Source organism: Ziziphus jujuba, chromosome 1 (genome assembly GCF_031755915.1).
Source record: "Ziziphus jujuba cultivar Dongzao chromosome 1, ASM3175591v1".
NCBI classification, from domain to species: Eukaryota; Viridiplantae; Streptophyta; class Magnoliopsida; order Rosales; family Rhamnaceae; genus Ziziphus; species Ziziphus jujuba.
The window spans coordinates 15,734,492-15,752,216 of NC_083379.1; the positions used below are offsets into that span (position 1 = coordinate 15,734,492).

The 17,725-nt window shown below is 31.7% G+C and overlaps 2 protein-coding genes across 4 annotated transcripts; one reads left to right on the plus strand and one right to left on the minus strand.

Annotated features, from left to right (window-relative positions):
• Positions 1-2,223: 2,223 nt before the first annotated feature.
• LOC107419478 (lactoylglutathione lyase GLX1) lies at positions 2,224-5,914 on the plus strand. 2 transcript variants are annotated; one of them, XM_016028223.4, is made up of 9 exons: positions 2,224-2,382; positions 2,970-3,110; positions 3,208-3,332; positions 4,078-4,142; positions 4,232-4,444; positions 4,825-4,872; positions 4,966-5,073; positions 5,170-5,322; positions 5,664-5,914. In XM_016028223.4, the coding sequence occupies exons 2-9, from the start codon at positions 2,992-2,994 to the stop codon at positions 5,703-5,705; spliced, it is 873 nt and encodes a 290-aa protein (XP_015883709.2). In that variant the 5' UTR covers positions 2,224-2,382; positions 2,970-2,991; the 3' UTR covers positions 5,706-5,914. The 2 variants fall into 2 exon arrangements, with proteins under 2 accessions (XP_015883709.2, XP_015883716.2); XM_016028230.4 differs by having other exon boundaries at positions 2,245-2,382; positions 2,954-3,110.
• Positions 5,915-7,052: 1,138 nt separating this feature from the next.
• LOC107419511 (arogenate dehydratase/prephenate dehydratase 1, chloroplastic) lies at positions 7,053-13,818 on the minus strand. Of its 2 annotated transcripts, none has more exons than XM_060817496.1 (11): positions 13,085-13,818; positions 11,923-11,990; positions 11,752-11,844; positions 11,470-11,670; positions 10,036-10,116; positions 9,847-9,957; positions 8,555-8,632; positions 8,383-8,472; positions 8,215-8,282; positions 7,989-8,070; positions 7,053-7,587 (listed from the first exon to the last, which is right to left on the minus strand). In XM_060817496.1, the coding sequence occupies exons 1-11, from the start codon at positions 13,371-13,373 to the stop codon at positions 7,531-7,533; spliced, it is 1,218 nt and encodes a 405-aa protein (XP_060673479.1). In that variant the 5' UTR covers positions 13,374-13,818; the 3' UTR covers positions 7,053-7,530. The 2 variants fall into 2 exon arrangements, with proteins under 2 accessions (XP_060673479.1, XP_015883740.3); XM_016028254.4 differs by having other exon boundaries at positions 9,847-9,942; positions 13,085-13,816.
• Positions 13,819-17,725: the final 3,907 nt, after the last annotated feature.

The window sequence follows — 17,725 nt, forward strand, 5'->3', positions numbered from 1 at the left end:
AGGGGCAATAATAATAGTCTAGTATTCTTTCGCATTTAGCAATTTGTTGTTCACTCAAAATTACATACCATCAGATATTGTTTATACTATGGGTGTGTTTTGTTAAATACTTGAGTAGTCCCAATTATGTGTACTATGAAACAGCTATCTTTGTTTTGAAATTAATGCACCACTATTTTAATGCTATGCGATTTTGCGAGCTAATTATGATGGCTATATATAGATGATTTAAAAGTCTAACATTAGAAATGTTATATATTATGGTTGTAGAAGTTGTTTCATGAATTAGTGTTGGACAAATACTTACAACTTTTTTGATTGTTAAGGCAGAGTTATGGGGCATGGTTTGAGACTATGATACATGCTTTTGGGTGCATTTTTGTTAGATGGCTAAGAATGTTATTTTATGGTAATTCTATAGCTGTATTATTTGTTGAGAGTCTCATTTTATTGTGTACACGCTTGTTATAACATGATGACAGACCCACTAACAAATATTAGCTTATAAACCTATTTAAGAAGCATGTGTCCTTGTATGGGATTGTAGAGCAATTGAGACTACTATAGCTTAATAAAAGTTTTGTAATCTCCAATGTCCATGTTGTATGTTGTATATGATAAGTATTGCCTTGTAAGCAATATATCTATGTATGTGGATTATTATTTATATATATAATATGTTTATTACATATATTGTAGCTTCTTAGGCTAGTAGGCTCTATTTGATACTTTAGTCTCTATGTATATATGTACATTGAGTATGTTGTTGTATTCTGTCGATATACAACGTACTTGAATGAAATGTTATTGTGCATTGAGAGATTGAACGTGATAAGGTAAATCTCTATTATACAGACTGAGTTTATGGCATGCAAAGTGTTCAGTTGAAATGATATATAGTTTTTGCAGATTTACTGAGAAAATCTCTACTACCAAATCTAGTATATTGTTGTGCTCTATCGACATGCTATATACTTAGATGAAATAATATTTCGATTTGAAAGATTTTGTAATAAGTGAGTTTGTTGTTGTTTGAGATGATTTATAAGTGGAAAATTGTTAGATATTTTATGTGGATTTGTCATAATCATGTGACTTATTTACAGGATTTGGTTATGCTAATAACGGGATTGACTCATTTATTGATCTTTTTTAGTAGAACTTTTGGCACATATGTTTTGTAATATTTCAGTTGACCCATTAGACTGAAAGATTTATTCTTTTTAAAATCTCAATCAGCTTATTCTTTATTTTTATTATTATGTATTTATTATTCATTGTATATTATAATATTATTATTTTATATATATATATATATATGAATATATATAGAAAAATTGGAAAATAAGTTATTATAGAGAGTTAGTATGATATATACGATAATTAAAATTAGAGCTTAAGATGTTTATCCATATCTTCTTGGTGAAAATCTAAGAAAAAAATGTTAGAGATGTGTGTGCCTATTAAACATTATTTTAGTCTTTTGTTATTTATTTTGCAGGTTAATAAATTTTATAATTATTTAATCGCTACGCATGAAATGTTAATATGTCAAATACCATATATATACATAAATATATATATATATATATATATATAGAAAAATTTCAAATTTACACTGCAATTGATATATGTTTAATTTATTTATTTTATAATAGCACTAATAAAATATCATTAAAAGATTTGAAGTTGTGGTTGTGCCAACAACTTTAAAGAAATAAAATCAAAAGGATTAACATAAAGTTGCCACTTTTCGTACCGCAACTTTACTCACCAATTGACCCTACGTATTAAGAACAACATATTCTTTCTCAAAAAAACCAAAAATATAATGATAAAGTAGCCACGTTCACGATGTGGCATCATTCTACATGCTTTTTGATAACGGCATGCCGCGTGCAGTCCTTATTAGATAATTATAGGACATTTTGGTTCGAGTTCAGACCAAAAAATTGAAAAATGTGAGGGTTGATATGCAATTTTATTTTATTTTACCCTCTTCTGCATTTTGGCGGCAATCGTGACCAGGAACAAAACGAGTCGATTAATTAATTAAATTTTTCTGCCACGTCATCATGTGGTTTCTGTCCGTAAAAACGACGTTGACTTAACGTAAAAAAAGAAAAAAAAACTCAAAACTTTAATGTTCAAGATCTCGGAAGATTTTTTTTTTTTTCTTTTTTTTTGTAGGGTGTTGTAAGCAAATTCAAAGGCTGTGATTTGTCGGTGAGAATGATTAATCTGCATAACGGGTGACTGTAGCAACTAGTCCCAGTGAAAAGTAATATAGAAAATATAAAAAGTGCCTTATGTGGTTGCACTTCTAACATTGCGCCAGCTTTCATTCTAGGGCGTTCCGGACTCACTCTCTCACTCTCTCTGGTAAGCTCTCTCAATTTGAAGCTTTTTGTGGTTTTGATTTTGAGAAATAAAATTATATTGTGTATCAATCATCTGGCTTTGCGTTAACCATTTTTTCGCCTTTGTTTGTGATCAGACCTGAACTGTAAATGTTCTTTTTTTTTTTCTTTTTTCTTTTTTTTTTTTTCCTTTTTGAATTTCGCTTTCAATTTTAAAAGATTGTGATAAGCATTTCGAAATTTTGATTCTGTTGAGCTGTTTACTTGGTGATTATTGATAAAAGGTTTTATTGATTCATGCGGCAAAATAGCAATTGATCTTATTCAATGGAAGGGAATTAGACAATGAAATGTGGCGTTTTGTTGCTCATACGACATTTTAGTTTTACATATGTGAATATACGTACGACACCGAACGGTCTTATGTATGTACAACGATCATAAGCTTTGTTAATTTGTTTTCCCAGAATCGTTCGGAAAATGAGTTCTTTGTATTTTTTTTTTTATATGATTTTTTATTTCGGTTTTTGTCTTTAATTATACATGTAAAAAAGAATTAGAGAATAAAAGGTTGTGGATTGTGTCTAAATTAGGACATATTTTGAACAGAATATTACAGCACTAGTTCAACATGGCTGAGGCCTCCGCACCGGCTACTCTCACCCCTGAGTTGTTGGAATGGCCTAAGAAAGATAACCGCCGCTTCCTTCATGTTGTGTATCGTGTCGGTGATCTTGATCGAACTATCAAGTATGGATTTCTACCACATAAATTATTCTTTTTGCGCAAATAATTGACAGTTTCCTATGGATTTTGTTTCTTATTCTTTTTCTTTCTCTACTTTCAGGTTTTATACCGAAGCTCTTGGGATGAAGCTCTTGAGGAAAAGGGACGTTCCAGAGGAGAAATACTCAAATGCCTTTCTTGGGTTTGGCCCTGAAGAATCTCACTTTGTTGTGGAGTTAACATACAGTATGCTGCTCCTTTTTATCTCGAACTTCGTATATATATGTTTATATATATATATATATATATATACTGTTAAAAATCTAGTTATTTATTTATTTATTTTTATTCAAATATTTGAACATACTCTTTTATGTTTGTAGTTTTGTTTTATAATCCATTAAGCATTTCGGAGGGAATAGACCACAGTTCTAATTTCTTGGTGAATCTTATAATAATTAATAAGCGCAATCTTATTTAATAATTAATAAGCGCTTCGCTAATCATTATTTAAAGTTTTAAGTTATCTAGACAGTGAATAAACTATGCTTTTTCATTAGGACATGATTGATAAATGCAGAATAGTGAAAGGAAGGAAAAGAATTAGCCCACTTAGCTATTTAACCCTCCCCCCCCCCCCCAAAAAAAAAAGAAAAAATTGAGCCCACTTGAGCTATTTAACTTTTTTCAAATTGATTTTTGGACTTGGTTTCCCCTTCTGTCCTCACTTTTGTCTCGTCTTGATAAAGAAACTGCTGCTGTATTCTTTTTCTAATGTGGGGGTGGGAAAACAGATGACTTTCATAAACTGGTGATAAATTTATGATGATGAAGTAAGACTTTTCTTCCCCTTGAGAAACCATTGAGGTTGACTTGTCATTCTTTGCTAAGAACTTAAAATAATTACCAGAGGTGAAAGGCATAGGCTTGTGGATGCTCAGGTTTTGAAAAGTCTTGATTTCTCATAAAATATTCTTATTCTGATTCACAGATTATGGGGTTAGTTCATATGATATTGGGACTGGCTTTGGGCATTTTGCTATTGCAACTCCAGATGTAAGTCTCGTTTTTTTCTAAGAAAGTTTAAAAGCACTCTGTTCTCATCATGGTAACCTATTGAATTATGATTCCTGGTGAATTCCTAGGTGTACAAACTGGTTGAACAAATTCGGGCCAAGGGCGGTAATGTCACCAGGGAGCCTGGACCTGTTAAAGGGGGGTCAACTGTTATTGCCTTTGTGAAGGACCCCGATGGTTACATTTTTGAGCTTATTCAACGGGAATCAACTCCGGAGCCACTTTGTCAAGTAATGCTGCGCGTAGGCGATTTGGAACGCTCTATCAAGTTCTATGAAAAGGTGAGTAGGCTAATTTTATTTTTTCCAGTGAATTGTCTCCAATTATTCTCCAAAAGAAGTTGATAATAGCGACCTTGTTCACAGGATTTGAAGTAGTTACTAAATTTGACTAAGTGGATTTGTTGATTCTGGAACAAAACCTATTACTTTTGAACTATTAGTTTAGTGCTTCTTAAGTTATGTACAAAATGGATTTTCAGCACCAGCTAGTTGCTTTCATTTTGAAGAGATACTATAACAATGTGATTCGCAATGTCAATCCATAAACTATTTTATAGATGCAGACAATTCAAGGAGTCTGAGGTTTAAGTATTTCTTTGCTTTTTTAATTTAATATAAACAAGGGCACCGACTGACTTCTTCACTTTCCATTTCTGCAGGCCTTAGGGTTGAGAGTGGTAAAGAGAACTGACAGGCCTGAATACAAGGTGCTTTACATAATTAAAAATGTCATGTTTACATTCCATCCCTATGTCGACCCTTTCTAATTTCTCCCATATTTTGTTGCATGCGATTCACAGTATACCATTGCCATGCTGGGGTATGACGAAGAAGAGAAGACAACTGTTCTGGAGCTGACTTATAATTATGGTGTGACTGAATATACCAAGGGAAATGCATATGCACAGGTCATTATATTTTTTTCCCTACCTTCCATGTTGAAATCTTAGCCTTATTCTTCCTCAATTCAGGATTAACTTGATTGTTTTTCGTATCAACACCAGATTGCCATTGGTACTGATGATGTATACAAAAGTGCTGAGGTAGTGAATGTGGTTACACAAGAGCTTGGAGGAAAGATAACTCGACAACCAGGTCCAATTCCTGGTCTCAACACCAAGATTACTTCTTTTCTTGATCCAGATGGATGGAAAACTGTGAGTTTTCATCATAATTTTTGGTGTTTAACGTTCTTTTATGTATTTGACTCTGGAAGCAATGCTGAGTAGACTGGGTAAAACATTATATGATTACTATTTCTCATTTTAGCACCTCACCAGGTTTGATTAATTGTAGAACTGCTGTTTAGCCTGAACTTGTACACCATTTATAGGAGGAATGAATTTCTCAACCTTATTTTTATGGCATATTCATTTCAAGGTTTAATTGGATTAAAAAGATGGAAGAATCGGAAAATCATTTTTAAAATAAACTTGTTTTACTTATGTATTCTATCTACGTCCAGCTCATGTCAGCATTCATTGTTGTGCTCTTGTAGGTCTTGGTTGACAACAAAGATTTCCTCAAGGAACTGCAGTGAGGAAAAAGTGAATGCTCAAGAGCCTGGATGCATAGAGGACCTACTCTTTTATCTTGTATGAATAAATGTTTAGTAGTTTCAAAGCAACTGGGATTGACTGTTTTAATATGAATGCTTCTATGTTTTTCTATATATGCTCCTATGATGGGCACCTATCTGTGTAGTATTTACTGGTATGGTATTGATATGAGGTGCAGTTCTTTGTTCGATCTGTTATGGAACATGACGTGGTTGACGAATCATGGTGTGCATAGTTTGAAAGGTTCGACTTATGGTCTTTACTTCTTGAGAGTTCATGGGCATTATAAGGTAACTTATGAAAAGGGTATGAACTGAAACATGCATGCATACATAGTGTGTGTGTGTGTGTGTGTGTATACACACAGAGGGTGAGATTACGGTGTGGATTGTTTTATGCAGGCTGCATCAAAATCGACATTTTTTTAAAAAAAGCATCGGCTTTAATGTTATGTACACAGGATTAGGTGTTTTTTTTTTTTTTTTTTTAAATGTCGGTTTTGGTATGGTCCGTCCGCATGGACTATCTTTTATATATATATATATATATATTTATATGTATATATTGGTTTTTTTTTCTTTTGGATAAATATAATTCATAAAGCACATCACAATGATTAGTGGAGTTCTAAGACAATATGATCAACGAAGTTAGTAAACAATGGGGGTTTGCAAATAATCAAAATAGTAAACAAACGACACTATTTTGGAAAAGACAATAGCTGCTGTGGCGGAGTAGACATCTATAAATGATTATGGTTCGGACTCCGCACCTAATGTTTGGCCAAAATATTGAAAAACCCTAGTAAACAGTCAAAGTAGCGACTTTGTTTTTCAATGGGTCCACCGTCTAGTATCAGGAAAAATTCGTTAAATTCAACGAGTTTATATGGCCGGTCCACAAAATGATGTCAATTTGGTATGTGAAATCTGATTAGTAAAAATGTTTATTCATCACCACCACCGGTAATGTATGGTGTATAGTATTCATGTGGTTGACGTAGCTAATCGAATTGTCCCCCAAATCAGCCTCATCTCCCAAATAGCCTATAGACGAAAAGGAGAGTTTACTTTTTTTTTCTTTTTTCTTTCTTTTTTTTTTACTTTTTTTTTTTAATAAATTTTCGTAACGAATATATATATATATATATATATTTTATCATCTTGAAGTTTTTTTTATGCACGTGGACAATGTCTCCACATTCAGCTCATATATATATATATATATATAACTCAACCATAAAATCTAACAGTTCATGATTTTGACCCCAAAAAACAAAAAAAAAAAAAAAAAAAAAGAAAGGAGAAGGAGAAGAAGAAAGAAAGAAGTGGGTAAGATTGGCTTGAGCATGCTGTCGGTTTTCATTTTCTAAAGTATGAAATGCCATATTTGTTCAACATTGACACTTTCAGAGGATCTGTCTCCATGCTAGAAAAACCCTAGTAAACAGTCTTTGCAGGCATAAGAAATCATCATGCCTCCAATGGTGAAACTATTCCAATGTAGGGATACAAAATCCCAAGAACCCTATCAAAAGTAAGCTTGCTTGTCCTGTTATGTCAAAGTCATAACATTTCCAAACACCTAACCCCCTTACACCAATAAAAAGAATGATCAACATTCAAAACTGATAACAACACTAACGCTTTTTCAAGGACATTTCTCCATTCTTCTAGTTCAAAGCTTTCCCCGCTCTTCCACCATCGGCCTCCACAACAACCATATGTTATTTACAATAATGAAGATTGAAACATCTTTTGTATGTTTGACAGTCCAGAATCAACATGGAGGATAACTGCTATCCTTTTACAGAATTGTGTCTGTTGGATAGCAACCAAGCACGCGGAGAAATCTTGCAAATTCCTGCATAAGTAGAAAGTTGACAATGAGAATCAGAAGCCTAGGTCCTCGACAATTATGCAGACTAGCTTCAGTGTTAAAAAGGTTGTGGGTAGGTCAATGACCACAAGGATGAAAAGCCTAGTGTAAGAGGTCTGTATGCACCACAAAATTAGACCTTTGGTGAAACTATTTTGAGAAGGAAATGAGATGTTATTTCTAGTTATGATCATATCAGTGATTACAAAATTAAAAAAAACATACTGTATCTCAAGCTCAACGAGGCTTTAAGTGCCTACAGACCATATAATGGACTGATCTTCATTTGAAAAATATACTAGATATTATGTAGAATGCTTAGGTTAAGGGAAAAAGAAATGATAGTATTGCATTTTAACAATCATCAAACTATATAATGGACTGACCTGCAAATGCCCCAGAGCATATTGAGCACGGGGTTCTGCCATTGAAGCCTCAAAATCAATATAAAAGAGGTAATCGAAATACCTGCCACAGAAAGTTACTTACTTCTATAGAACAGAGAATCTATTCTTTTATGATACCCAACCAAAGAAAAAAAAAATTGCATATTTAAAGACAGCCCAAGAAAACTAATTCAGAATTATTGTTGTAACTTTTGATATGACTCACTTCGCACTCCCTTCATTAGAATCATCAACCACTCTTAATGGCCGTTGTTTCTGTGGGCGACTCTCTATCTGAAAATGCTCCAAATATATTAGACAATGACCAGAGCCTATTAACATGGTAACACAACTTCAACAATGAAACAAATCAAAAACTCTTGCATGAGTTTACCTTTGTCAGATTTATGTCCCTCAGAGCAAACACTGCCAATGCTTTGAATAGCATCCCAGGACCTTCCTCTAGAGTGAAAACAACGCTTGTCTAGGAACAAAAATTTTAGATATTAACTTACAGCACATTACAAAAAAAATAATCAAAGTGAATAATTGAACAGAAAAAGTACCTTGTACTGCCTATCGGTTCCTGCAATTATAGGTTCTCTTGCGAGTATCAGAAAACGAGTTATGTTATCATCATCGTCCTGGCAAGGGCAAGGTGGGGAAAATAAAATTAAGCTGCATCACTTGAAATTTACAATAGCAAACAAGAGACACGTTTTTTAAGGTAGCAATGAAAAGGTACAGGATTGTTGGATACAAGCATTAAGCACAAGTCTTAAATAACTGTCAGGGCAAAAAGGAAAGGTTATTAATGCTGTAAAAACATTCATTTATAGCACGTTACATAATTATGATATAGAATTTGTTCATTTTGCGTTACGTGTACGATGTACTAACATTGTTCTATATATCATATAAAGTTGCAGATGTTCTCCATATGCCAATGGAGTGAGCATGTCTGCAGCTTTGCAGGCATAATTGACATCAGCACGGTTCAATGACAGGTATCATTTTCACACAAGGACAGATGCTTTTAAATTCTATACACACTATAAAAAAACCATAGCCATCCCTACCCCAACCCTGCAAAGATAAAACAAATAAGAACATCCAAGCTTGAATAGCTATACTCAAGAGTCAATAACGTTAAGTATTTGGATTTTTCTTTCACACACTTCCATTTGTTTTTCAAACTGAAGAGGTAAGGTAGGAAAGAGAGAGAGAGAGACAATGAGAGAGAGGAAAAAACACCCAAGGTTGTGTTTTAACAGAATCGATAATTTCCCAACTTTGTTTAACTTTTATGTACTCATAAGCAGTAGTTTCTGTAGTCTCATATGTTAGTCTCATTAAATGAGAAACAATGAGAACAAAACAATGTGCGTTATTTTCCGGTTTCATGTTCTCCATTGTGGAAAAATATATACTTAACACTAACTCAAAGTTTTACCATTAAATGTAGGTTTTTTAAAATAAATCCAGCGTGGAAGTTGTCCAAATTCAGAGTTTCAACACGTAATATTTAGTCTGATGGTCAACAGAAATTTCTTAGCAGATGCCACGACAAAACCAATATCCTAACATGCTGACTGCAACAATAAATATACCACGACAAAACCGTTAACTTGACATGCTGACTGCAATAATCAATTTTTCATATACTTCCAAAGATACAAGGTGAACTCTAAGCCAGAACAACTTCAAACACATTCATGGTTGTTACAAGCCTATGGAACCTCTAATTCAAATAAGTTTTGTACAAAAATATATATATATATATATATATATGTATATATTTATTTAATTCACACAATATATAACTGAGAAATTAAAACAATTTCAAAGAAAATTTTACCTGGATTTTCTCTGAAAGAATGTCAAGCCCATATATTTGTGCAGCTCGAGCGCTTGCAATAGCACCAGTATCTCGTATTCCAGTTAAGGCCACCATCTGCACAAAATGTTGCTATCTTTATAATATATACACCCTTCAATGTCATTCACAGTGTAGTTCTTACAAAACACAGAAACTTTAACACAATACCTGGGCAGCACCAGCAGTGTCATCAGCACTGATTCTGATGATGCCTAATTTGCTTAGCGTCACATCACATTGAGCAAGAGCCTGCAAGTGACAATATTAGCAGCAGAAGTTTTAGCTGCCTACAAAAAGTATACACATATGAGCTAGCATCAGCTAATTTTTAAAGATAAATTCTTTTAATACGTGTATGCATGTCTATTTCAACTTGGGTAACTAGCCTCATCAAAAAAATAAAAAAATGAAAAATGAAAAAAAGAGTTTTTAGACCTCTTAATCCAAAAATCTTAACACTACAGTGTGGCATCAAATTAATTTTTTTTTTTTTCCTTATTTGCCCACCTTTAACCCCTCCCCCTTTTTTCGGACTAGTTTCAATTTGGAAAGTACTAGAATATAAATTGCAATAAACAAGTTGAAGGTACAGCAATCAAGGCTTGTTAGGGAGAAGCACTATAGAGGTGCTCTATTAGAACAACGAAAACTTGAGTAACGCTAGCGCCAATTTGCTCATGCACTCTCTTCATCACTCGCTTCATTCGGTGTTGCCACGTTCCAACTTCTCGTCACTCGCTTCATTTTGTGTTGCCAGGTTTCAACTTTTCGTCACTTGCTTCTGAAAAGTACCCACTAAATCAATTCAAATAAAAGCCTATTACATCATATCAAATTACAATGCTACCATTTAGCCAATTAAGTATAAAATGCAAATCATCCTGTGATAAATTTATCATGCACCAGTTTTTCTCTACAAAATACGTTCTTTTTACCTATGAGCAAACCAGAAACAGCATTTGTTCATTTTAATCTTTATTTTCTTTTCATCACCCACTATTAACATCTTTAACATTTTAGCAACATTGGTGCATGTCAAAGATACATTTTTCTTTTATGTCCAGTAGTGGAAAGAATATATTTTGTAGAGAAAGAACTACAATTTTTGCAATGATGATAAACTTTATAAATGAATTGTTCATATTTTATACTTAAATTGGCTAAATAGAAATATTGTATATTGATATGAAAGAATAGGCTATTATTTGAACCGACTTCGCCGGTACTTTTCAAAAGCCAAAAGCTGAAACGCTGTAACACCAAATGAAGCGAGTGACGAAGAAAGTGCATAAGGGGTCAACGCTAGACAACTAACAGACCTTACCTTGAAGCATTTGCAAATCAAAAATTTAATATGCTTCCATCATATATAAAATAAATCATATGGATTCTTTATTTCCTTTTTTAGTCAGTTGGGCTATAAAAGGTCAAGAATACTTTAATTGAAAGAAAACTTTAAAGCCAGTCACAAACAGAATAAAATATTTTCATGTAACATTGATAATAACCAATTCCATATGTTGTGGTAATGCAACATATCACTTATGTTCCTCTTCTACAAACTTGAAATCTAGAATAATAATGATAACTAACAATATCAACCTGAGGATGGCTGAAAACACGTTTTAGCTCTTCTTTTCTTACACCAGGCAATCCCAATAGACAATGGTTCACTTGCATCTGCACCTCTCCAACTATGTGCAGCCTATGGCGAAGGAGCAAATCATAGTTACGGTGGATGCTTCCACCAACAGAATTCTCAATGGGAAGAACTGCTTTATCCACTAACCACAGTTCAACTGCCTGCAATTTAAAACTCAACTCAAATCAGAAGAACTAACACATAACAATACAATGAATTTCATATGATATAATCCTGCGGACCTTGAATGCAGCTTCAAACTGGTCACATGGGACAGTTTCACACTTTGGATACGCTTTCAATGCAGCAGCTTCACTATATGCTCCTGGTAACCCCTATAGCAGGAAAAAAAGCAAACATAAGAATTACAAGAAAGCTACAACAAAGAGAACATCTCGTATCAAACAATTTACCTGATAAGCTACTCGCACTTTTGAACCATCATTAGGAGAAGAAGAAAGATCAGTTGCAGTCAATGGTTCTGCAAATTATTTATTCTTGCCATGAGATTGAGCAACGAAATTGTATAAGGAGAAAAGAGAAATAATGGATTATTAGCAGGAAACAAATTAAAAGTGCATTTAGACAGTCAATAAAAAACTATCATCATAAGAGTCAATCTACCACGTTGGACTGGGTCAGGACACACTTCCCATAAACTAAATTATCTGGTGTTATTTAATGATAAGGAATAACCAAAAAGGCTCTATTTTTTTATGGTGTGTCTCAATTTGAGCCTGTCATACTATCCCTATAGGTTTGTTGGGTCCTAAATTTAAGCAGCCACAGAAGGGTGTAACTATGCTAATTTGACATGACTATCCAATTAGATTGTGATTTAAAATTGTATGTTTCATACATGGGCATTAAGTTCTAGGCTTTCCAAGAGAATCCCTTTTTTTGGGGGGTAAATAAAGGGGCTTTAAATTTGAAAGAGTGAGGGTCTTCTCTTTCTATCTATGTTAAACTTCTTACCCACAACTGCCAAAACAATGTAAATCATTCTTTGTTTGTGATGCGTTCTATGTTGCAATTAATTTAATTTTCACTGACACCTAACCTCATAGTTTGAGTATAACTAAAGCAGATTACGAGAATTGTCAGATCATCACACGTTGACCCAACATCCCTTGTTCATCACACACATGCAATACACCACCATAACTAAGCTGATTTATAAGTGTACATCATCTATTGCATTCAAAGGAAGGTAATTAAATCTTCATCATCATATATGCCCCAATACTCAGGAACATCAACTAAGTCCAGGGTTAACCATTTAACCAAGCCTATTTGTGTATAAATTTTACCCATTATGGATAGTATCAAAGTAACATAACAATATTGAACACACTCAAAAGCATTTATTTTCCAACAAACTACCAAGATTTAGGTACAAATTTCATTCTAATGGTGTTCTTCACTACAAAAGCTCCTTTTGTATAATCCCAATAGCATAAGCTGATGGTGAAACAAATGCCACTACATGCGAATGTTACATTCTCCAAAGGAAAACGAAAACTAAACCAATAACATTATGACAGAAATGGAGAACCGTGATCAAGTCAAACTCACTAGGAAGAAGGCTCAAATCCTTATGGAATCGCCCAGACTCATAGCCCTGAGTCCGTTCAATTGGCGCGGAAGAGTCGGAGCCGGGAACGCAAGGCTTCTCATCTTCAACAGGAGTGATAGCTCTCTGAGCTAAAGCACCCAAGCAACAACATTCCAATTTGCGGTACCTCTGAAGATCATGAGTCAAATCCAAAGCAAACACAGAGCGCCTAGACCCCAAATCAGAGACACCCAGATGAGAAGAAGGAGTTTTAACACAAACCCAGAAAGGAGAAGACTTAAGAGCCATCAATGGAAGCCCAAATCTCTGTGAAACCCACAACCTCAATTCTCAAGCAAATTCAGTCTCACAAGAGAGGTCGTGGTTGGTGCTGTGGTTGTTGGGGTTGAGCTTCCAGCACCGCATTGTCCAAATGGAAGAGAATGGTGGTGGGTTTTGGACCCCACAGAACCACAAAACATATATATATGTATATATATATATATATAAATCCAATACAGATTTCGATACGAACTGTGTAGGAGAGCTTCCGTTTCAAGTGAGAAAAATATATATATATATTTGCGTGAAATTAATAAATTTTCTTGGATAAGTTCAAAATTTGGAAAAGACCAACAGGTCTGCACATACTTAACTGGTTAGACGAGAGAAAGACTTTTGAGAGGTAGATGAGCAGAATGTTGGCGACACGTTTTTCTTTCCCCTGATTTTGTGTGCGTTAATGAAAGAAACGGCAAACAGAGAGCGAGAAGAGAAAAAAACAAGAAGAAAAAGAGAAAGAGAAAGGTGTGAAAAAGATTTGAGCTCCTTTTTTTACTTTTTTTTCTACTTAAATATTTTATTTTTTTATTTTTAAAAAGACACGGAGAGAAAAAAAAATTTTTTTTTTAAAACAATTCGTGGAGGTGGGCCACAGAAGTATTTACACCTTCACGTATCCAATTATATTTAAGCTTTTGGGTCTGAATTTAATTGCTTTCCTTCTATATGGTTCTTGATTTCTGTGTAAGTCATTCACCAAAAAGTTTTACTATTTTATCATCTGCGCAATGCAAGTTATTCATAAAATTAAAGATTTTCTTATTTATTATTATTAGTATCTATAGTTAATTTATTAATCTATGTGATATTAAAATTTTAAAAATAAATTTTTTAATAATAATTATTTAAATTTATCATACTATATATAAATTTTAATTAATAATCATTTATTTAATAATAATAAATAGCATTTTATTCGTTAAATTAACTTTATCTTTTTTCTTTTTTCACTCTTCATTCACATCCTATCTCTGATTCTTGTCTCTATTTTGGCTAAAGTTGGCTGGGATTTGAGATTTTAGCTTTGGAAAAATTATTGTTATTTTATCAGATTTTTCTTTTTTTTTTTTTGGAGTTTTGTTAGAAGTACCAATGGATTTACAAATCTAATTAAATGAATTTAATTATATTGTATAATTTTTTTATAAACAAACCTATATATATATATATATATATGTTTCATTGATATTCTATTTAGAAATGATAACAAAATAGTATTTTGTAATTTTTTTAGAAAAAGTGTGGATCACGGTAATTTCGATTTTCAACATTTAAGAAAGTTGAGCGTCTAGAAAGTAATTCTTTTTTCAAACTATGTGGTTGCGTAAACAAAGATCAATTCTATAAATATTTTAAACAATTAAATTCAACTATTTTGACTTTGAACTTTTAATCATTTATTAAGGAACTGTCTTTTCGAAATCCGCCTGGTTTAATTAAATTCATTGTTTTGCATATGAAATTTTTTTTTTATCATTTTTGAACACTGCTTGTTAGATTAATAACATGTATGAACTTTCAAAAATTTTACAAAAACACAAATTATGGATAAAAAAAAAAAAAACAACTTTAAAGCTATTATATATAATAAATAAATAAAAAGTAGCTGGACCAAATTATTCATCTTCCTTTTTGTGCTAAAAAGTTGGTTTATATGGCATAAATGAGCTGCAAATTTAACAGCCCTCCATTCTGACTGGGGAAGGCAGGGTCAGTACTAAAACATAACAGAAAATTCAAATATAGGAGAGCAGTCGCTTTCACTTTAATTTCCGTCAATTCCCAATTTTGTGTCTCCAAATGACCGCAATTATATAAAATATTATTCACCAAAAAAAAAAAAAAGAAAAAAAAAACACAGAATTATATAAAATATAACACCATAAAACATTTACTTCACAGCCAAAAAATAAAAATAAAGTAAAACACACCAATTTACATTTACAAGTCTGCTTGGTAATGAAATCGAATAAAGCATTACAGCATTTTTTATGTAACGTTACATCTTATTGTGCTAACACTACAAGTCCATGAAATTAATTCCTTAGCAAAAAACGAAAAAAAAAGTCTTCAAATTAATTATCAAAAATTTATGATCATTCTGCATAATTCGTCTTTCTCCTGTATTCTTTTTAAACCCCCATTAAATTAATAATGATCATAATTTATTTTGTTGTTTATTAGTTAGCAATTGAACTTAGAAAGTGACAATATAATAAATAAATATATCTTACCAATAAATATATGTTACCGACAGTTTTATCATGGGTCTATGTATATATATTTTTTAATAGTAAATTTATTCTTCAAAATATATATATATATATATATATATATATGTGTGTGTGTGTGTGTGTGTTTGTGTGCAAATTAATTATTTGTGTATAAATTAATTACTTGTTTGAGTGATGGAGGGTGGCACTGAAGATTCCAACAACTTTTGTAACTATTTTAAATATAAAATAAAGATATCTAAAACATTTGAAAAAGTGTATATTTTAATAATGCGTTTATAGTAATTTTTTGTCTTTTTCTTTATCAAGGATTGTAATATATTTTAAATTTTTAAATTAACAAAGTATTTGAATAATTATAAAGTTAGTGAAAATCTAAATGTTTTTTAGAAAAGTAAAATTTTTGAAATCTAGCAGAAAATAAATTTCAAAATATGGGAAACTAACCTGAAAAGTTGATCATCTCAAATAAGTATCATTCTAAAATTCTCAGAAAAATTAATTTTATTTATTGTTTTAAATACAATTTACCTCTTAATTTTAATGTATAAACTTATTTAATTCCTTGTAAATATTATATTATTCTATTATTAATCAAACACAGTAAAAAGAATCCAAAAAACTTATTCATGATAATCTAAATTCTAAAAAATTGATTCTCAGAAATTACTTTCTTTTAATACTTTCCCTTCTGCCAAACAAAGCGTAAATGGTGATGTGATTCCATCCAAACCTAATCAAACTTAGGACCTAAATGTGTTCTTTATAATTTTTTGACTAGACTAAACTTAAAATGTATTTCTAAATGGAAGGTCAAACCTCGTTCAATTTTATAAGTTTTCTAAGACGAAAAATCAATGTAGACTTGTTAAAAAACTCAAAGTTTCATGCTTCATGATTTATCTTTATCCAATATATGTAACCTCAAAGTTTTTATTGTATACTGGATGAGACAACAACCTTCAATTTGTTTAAAAAGGCTGCATATTTTAAAGCCATGTGAAGTTGTTTGATATATGTATAATCTGTACATTTTAATTCTGCCTAATATATTTATATAGACAAAATAACAACCTTCAGTTTATATAAATCAAACACATATTCTATAATATATGAACTTATCCGGTATATATATATAACTTAGACATTTTGATTCTATTTAATATATGTAACGAGGAAACAACAATCTTCAATTTATACAAATCAGATGCACATTATATGATAATGAAGTCATTCAATGTACATAATTTGGACATTTTGATTTTGTCTCATGTATATTTACCGAAGGAAACAATAATTTTGGTTTATATAAACCAAACTCATGTAGTATAATGTAGATTTTATTTAATTTTTCTATGTTGTTTATGGTTATTATTGACCTTTCATTGACGAATAGTTTTTTTTTTTTTTTGGTTTATAATATAAAAAATTATTAAAAATGTAATATGGGTAGAAAAAATGAGTGTGGAAGGAACCACTCAACACAAAATAGTATAGGAGGATAAAATGCATTTAATCTTCATTTTATTATAGTTCAGTGCAAGTCACAGGTTTATATTTCAAAAATTAAGAATAATGGTTCGCATCAATTGGTCAATGCACGTGAATTTGTATCTACCCTTCATATATATAAAACAAATTCATAGTAACATCTTCTGTTGTTATTATTATTATTATTATTATTATTATTATTTTGGTGCAAAGTTATCTCACTCGTGAGAATTTGAGAATCTGAATACTCAATGATAAAAAAATAAATAAGTAAGACTTCTCATTTTTTTAAAATATTTTGGTGGATCTCATATTGTTTTTGCAAATTTTTTTTTTTTTAATATTGGAATGGAAAATTTAAAATTTTGAGCATTGTCTGAGAAAATAAAAACTTTGCAATCTTATTTGAAATTAAATAAATCATCATTAGCTAATAACGCTATTATGGGACAAAAAAATAATGTAGATTTGGATTATCTACAAATGTAGATAGAACAAATTGTAATTATAGTAATTTGTGCAATATTGTTTTACGAGCACTTTTCAAATTGATTATCATACACTAATTTGGTATACTCTACAAACTATACATAA

Coding starts and splice junctions, on each gene's coding strand:
- LOC107419478 (XM_016028223.4), top strand. CDS start 2,992: ATGGCTGAGGCCTCCGCACCGGCTACTCTCACCCCTGAGTTGTTGGAA. Junction 4,445..4,824: donor CTATCAAGTTCTATGAAAAG/GTGAGTAGGCTA, acceptor CCATTTCTGCAG/GCCTTAGGGTTGAGAGTGGT. Junction 4,873..4,965: donor CTGACAGGCCTGAATACAAG/GTGCTTTACATA, acceptor TGCGATTCACAG/TATACCATTGCCATGCTGGG.
- LOC107419511 (XM_060817496.1), bottom strand. CDS start 13,373: ATGGCTCTTAAGTCTTCTCCTTTCTGGGTTTGTGTTAAAACTCCTTCT. Junction 11,845..11,922: donor AAGTGCGAGTAGCTTATCAG/GTAAATTGTTTG, acceptor TTCCTGCTATAG/GGGTTACCAGGAGCATATAG. Junction 10,117..11,469: donor GTGTTTTCAGCCATCCTCAG/GTTGATATTGTT, acceptor TGTCACTTGCAG/GCTCTTGCTCAATGTGATGT.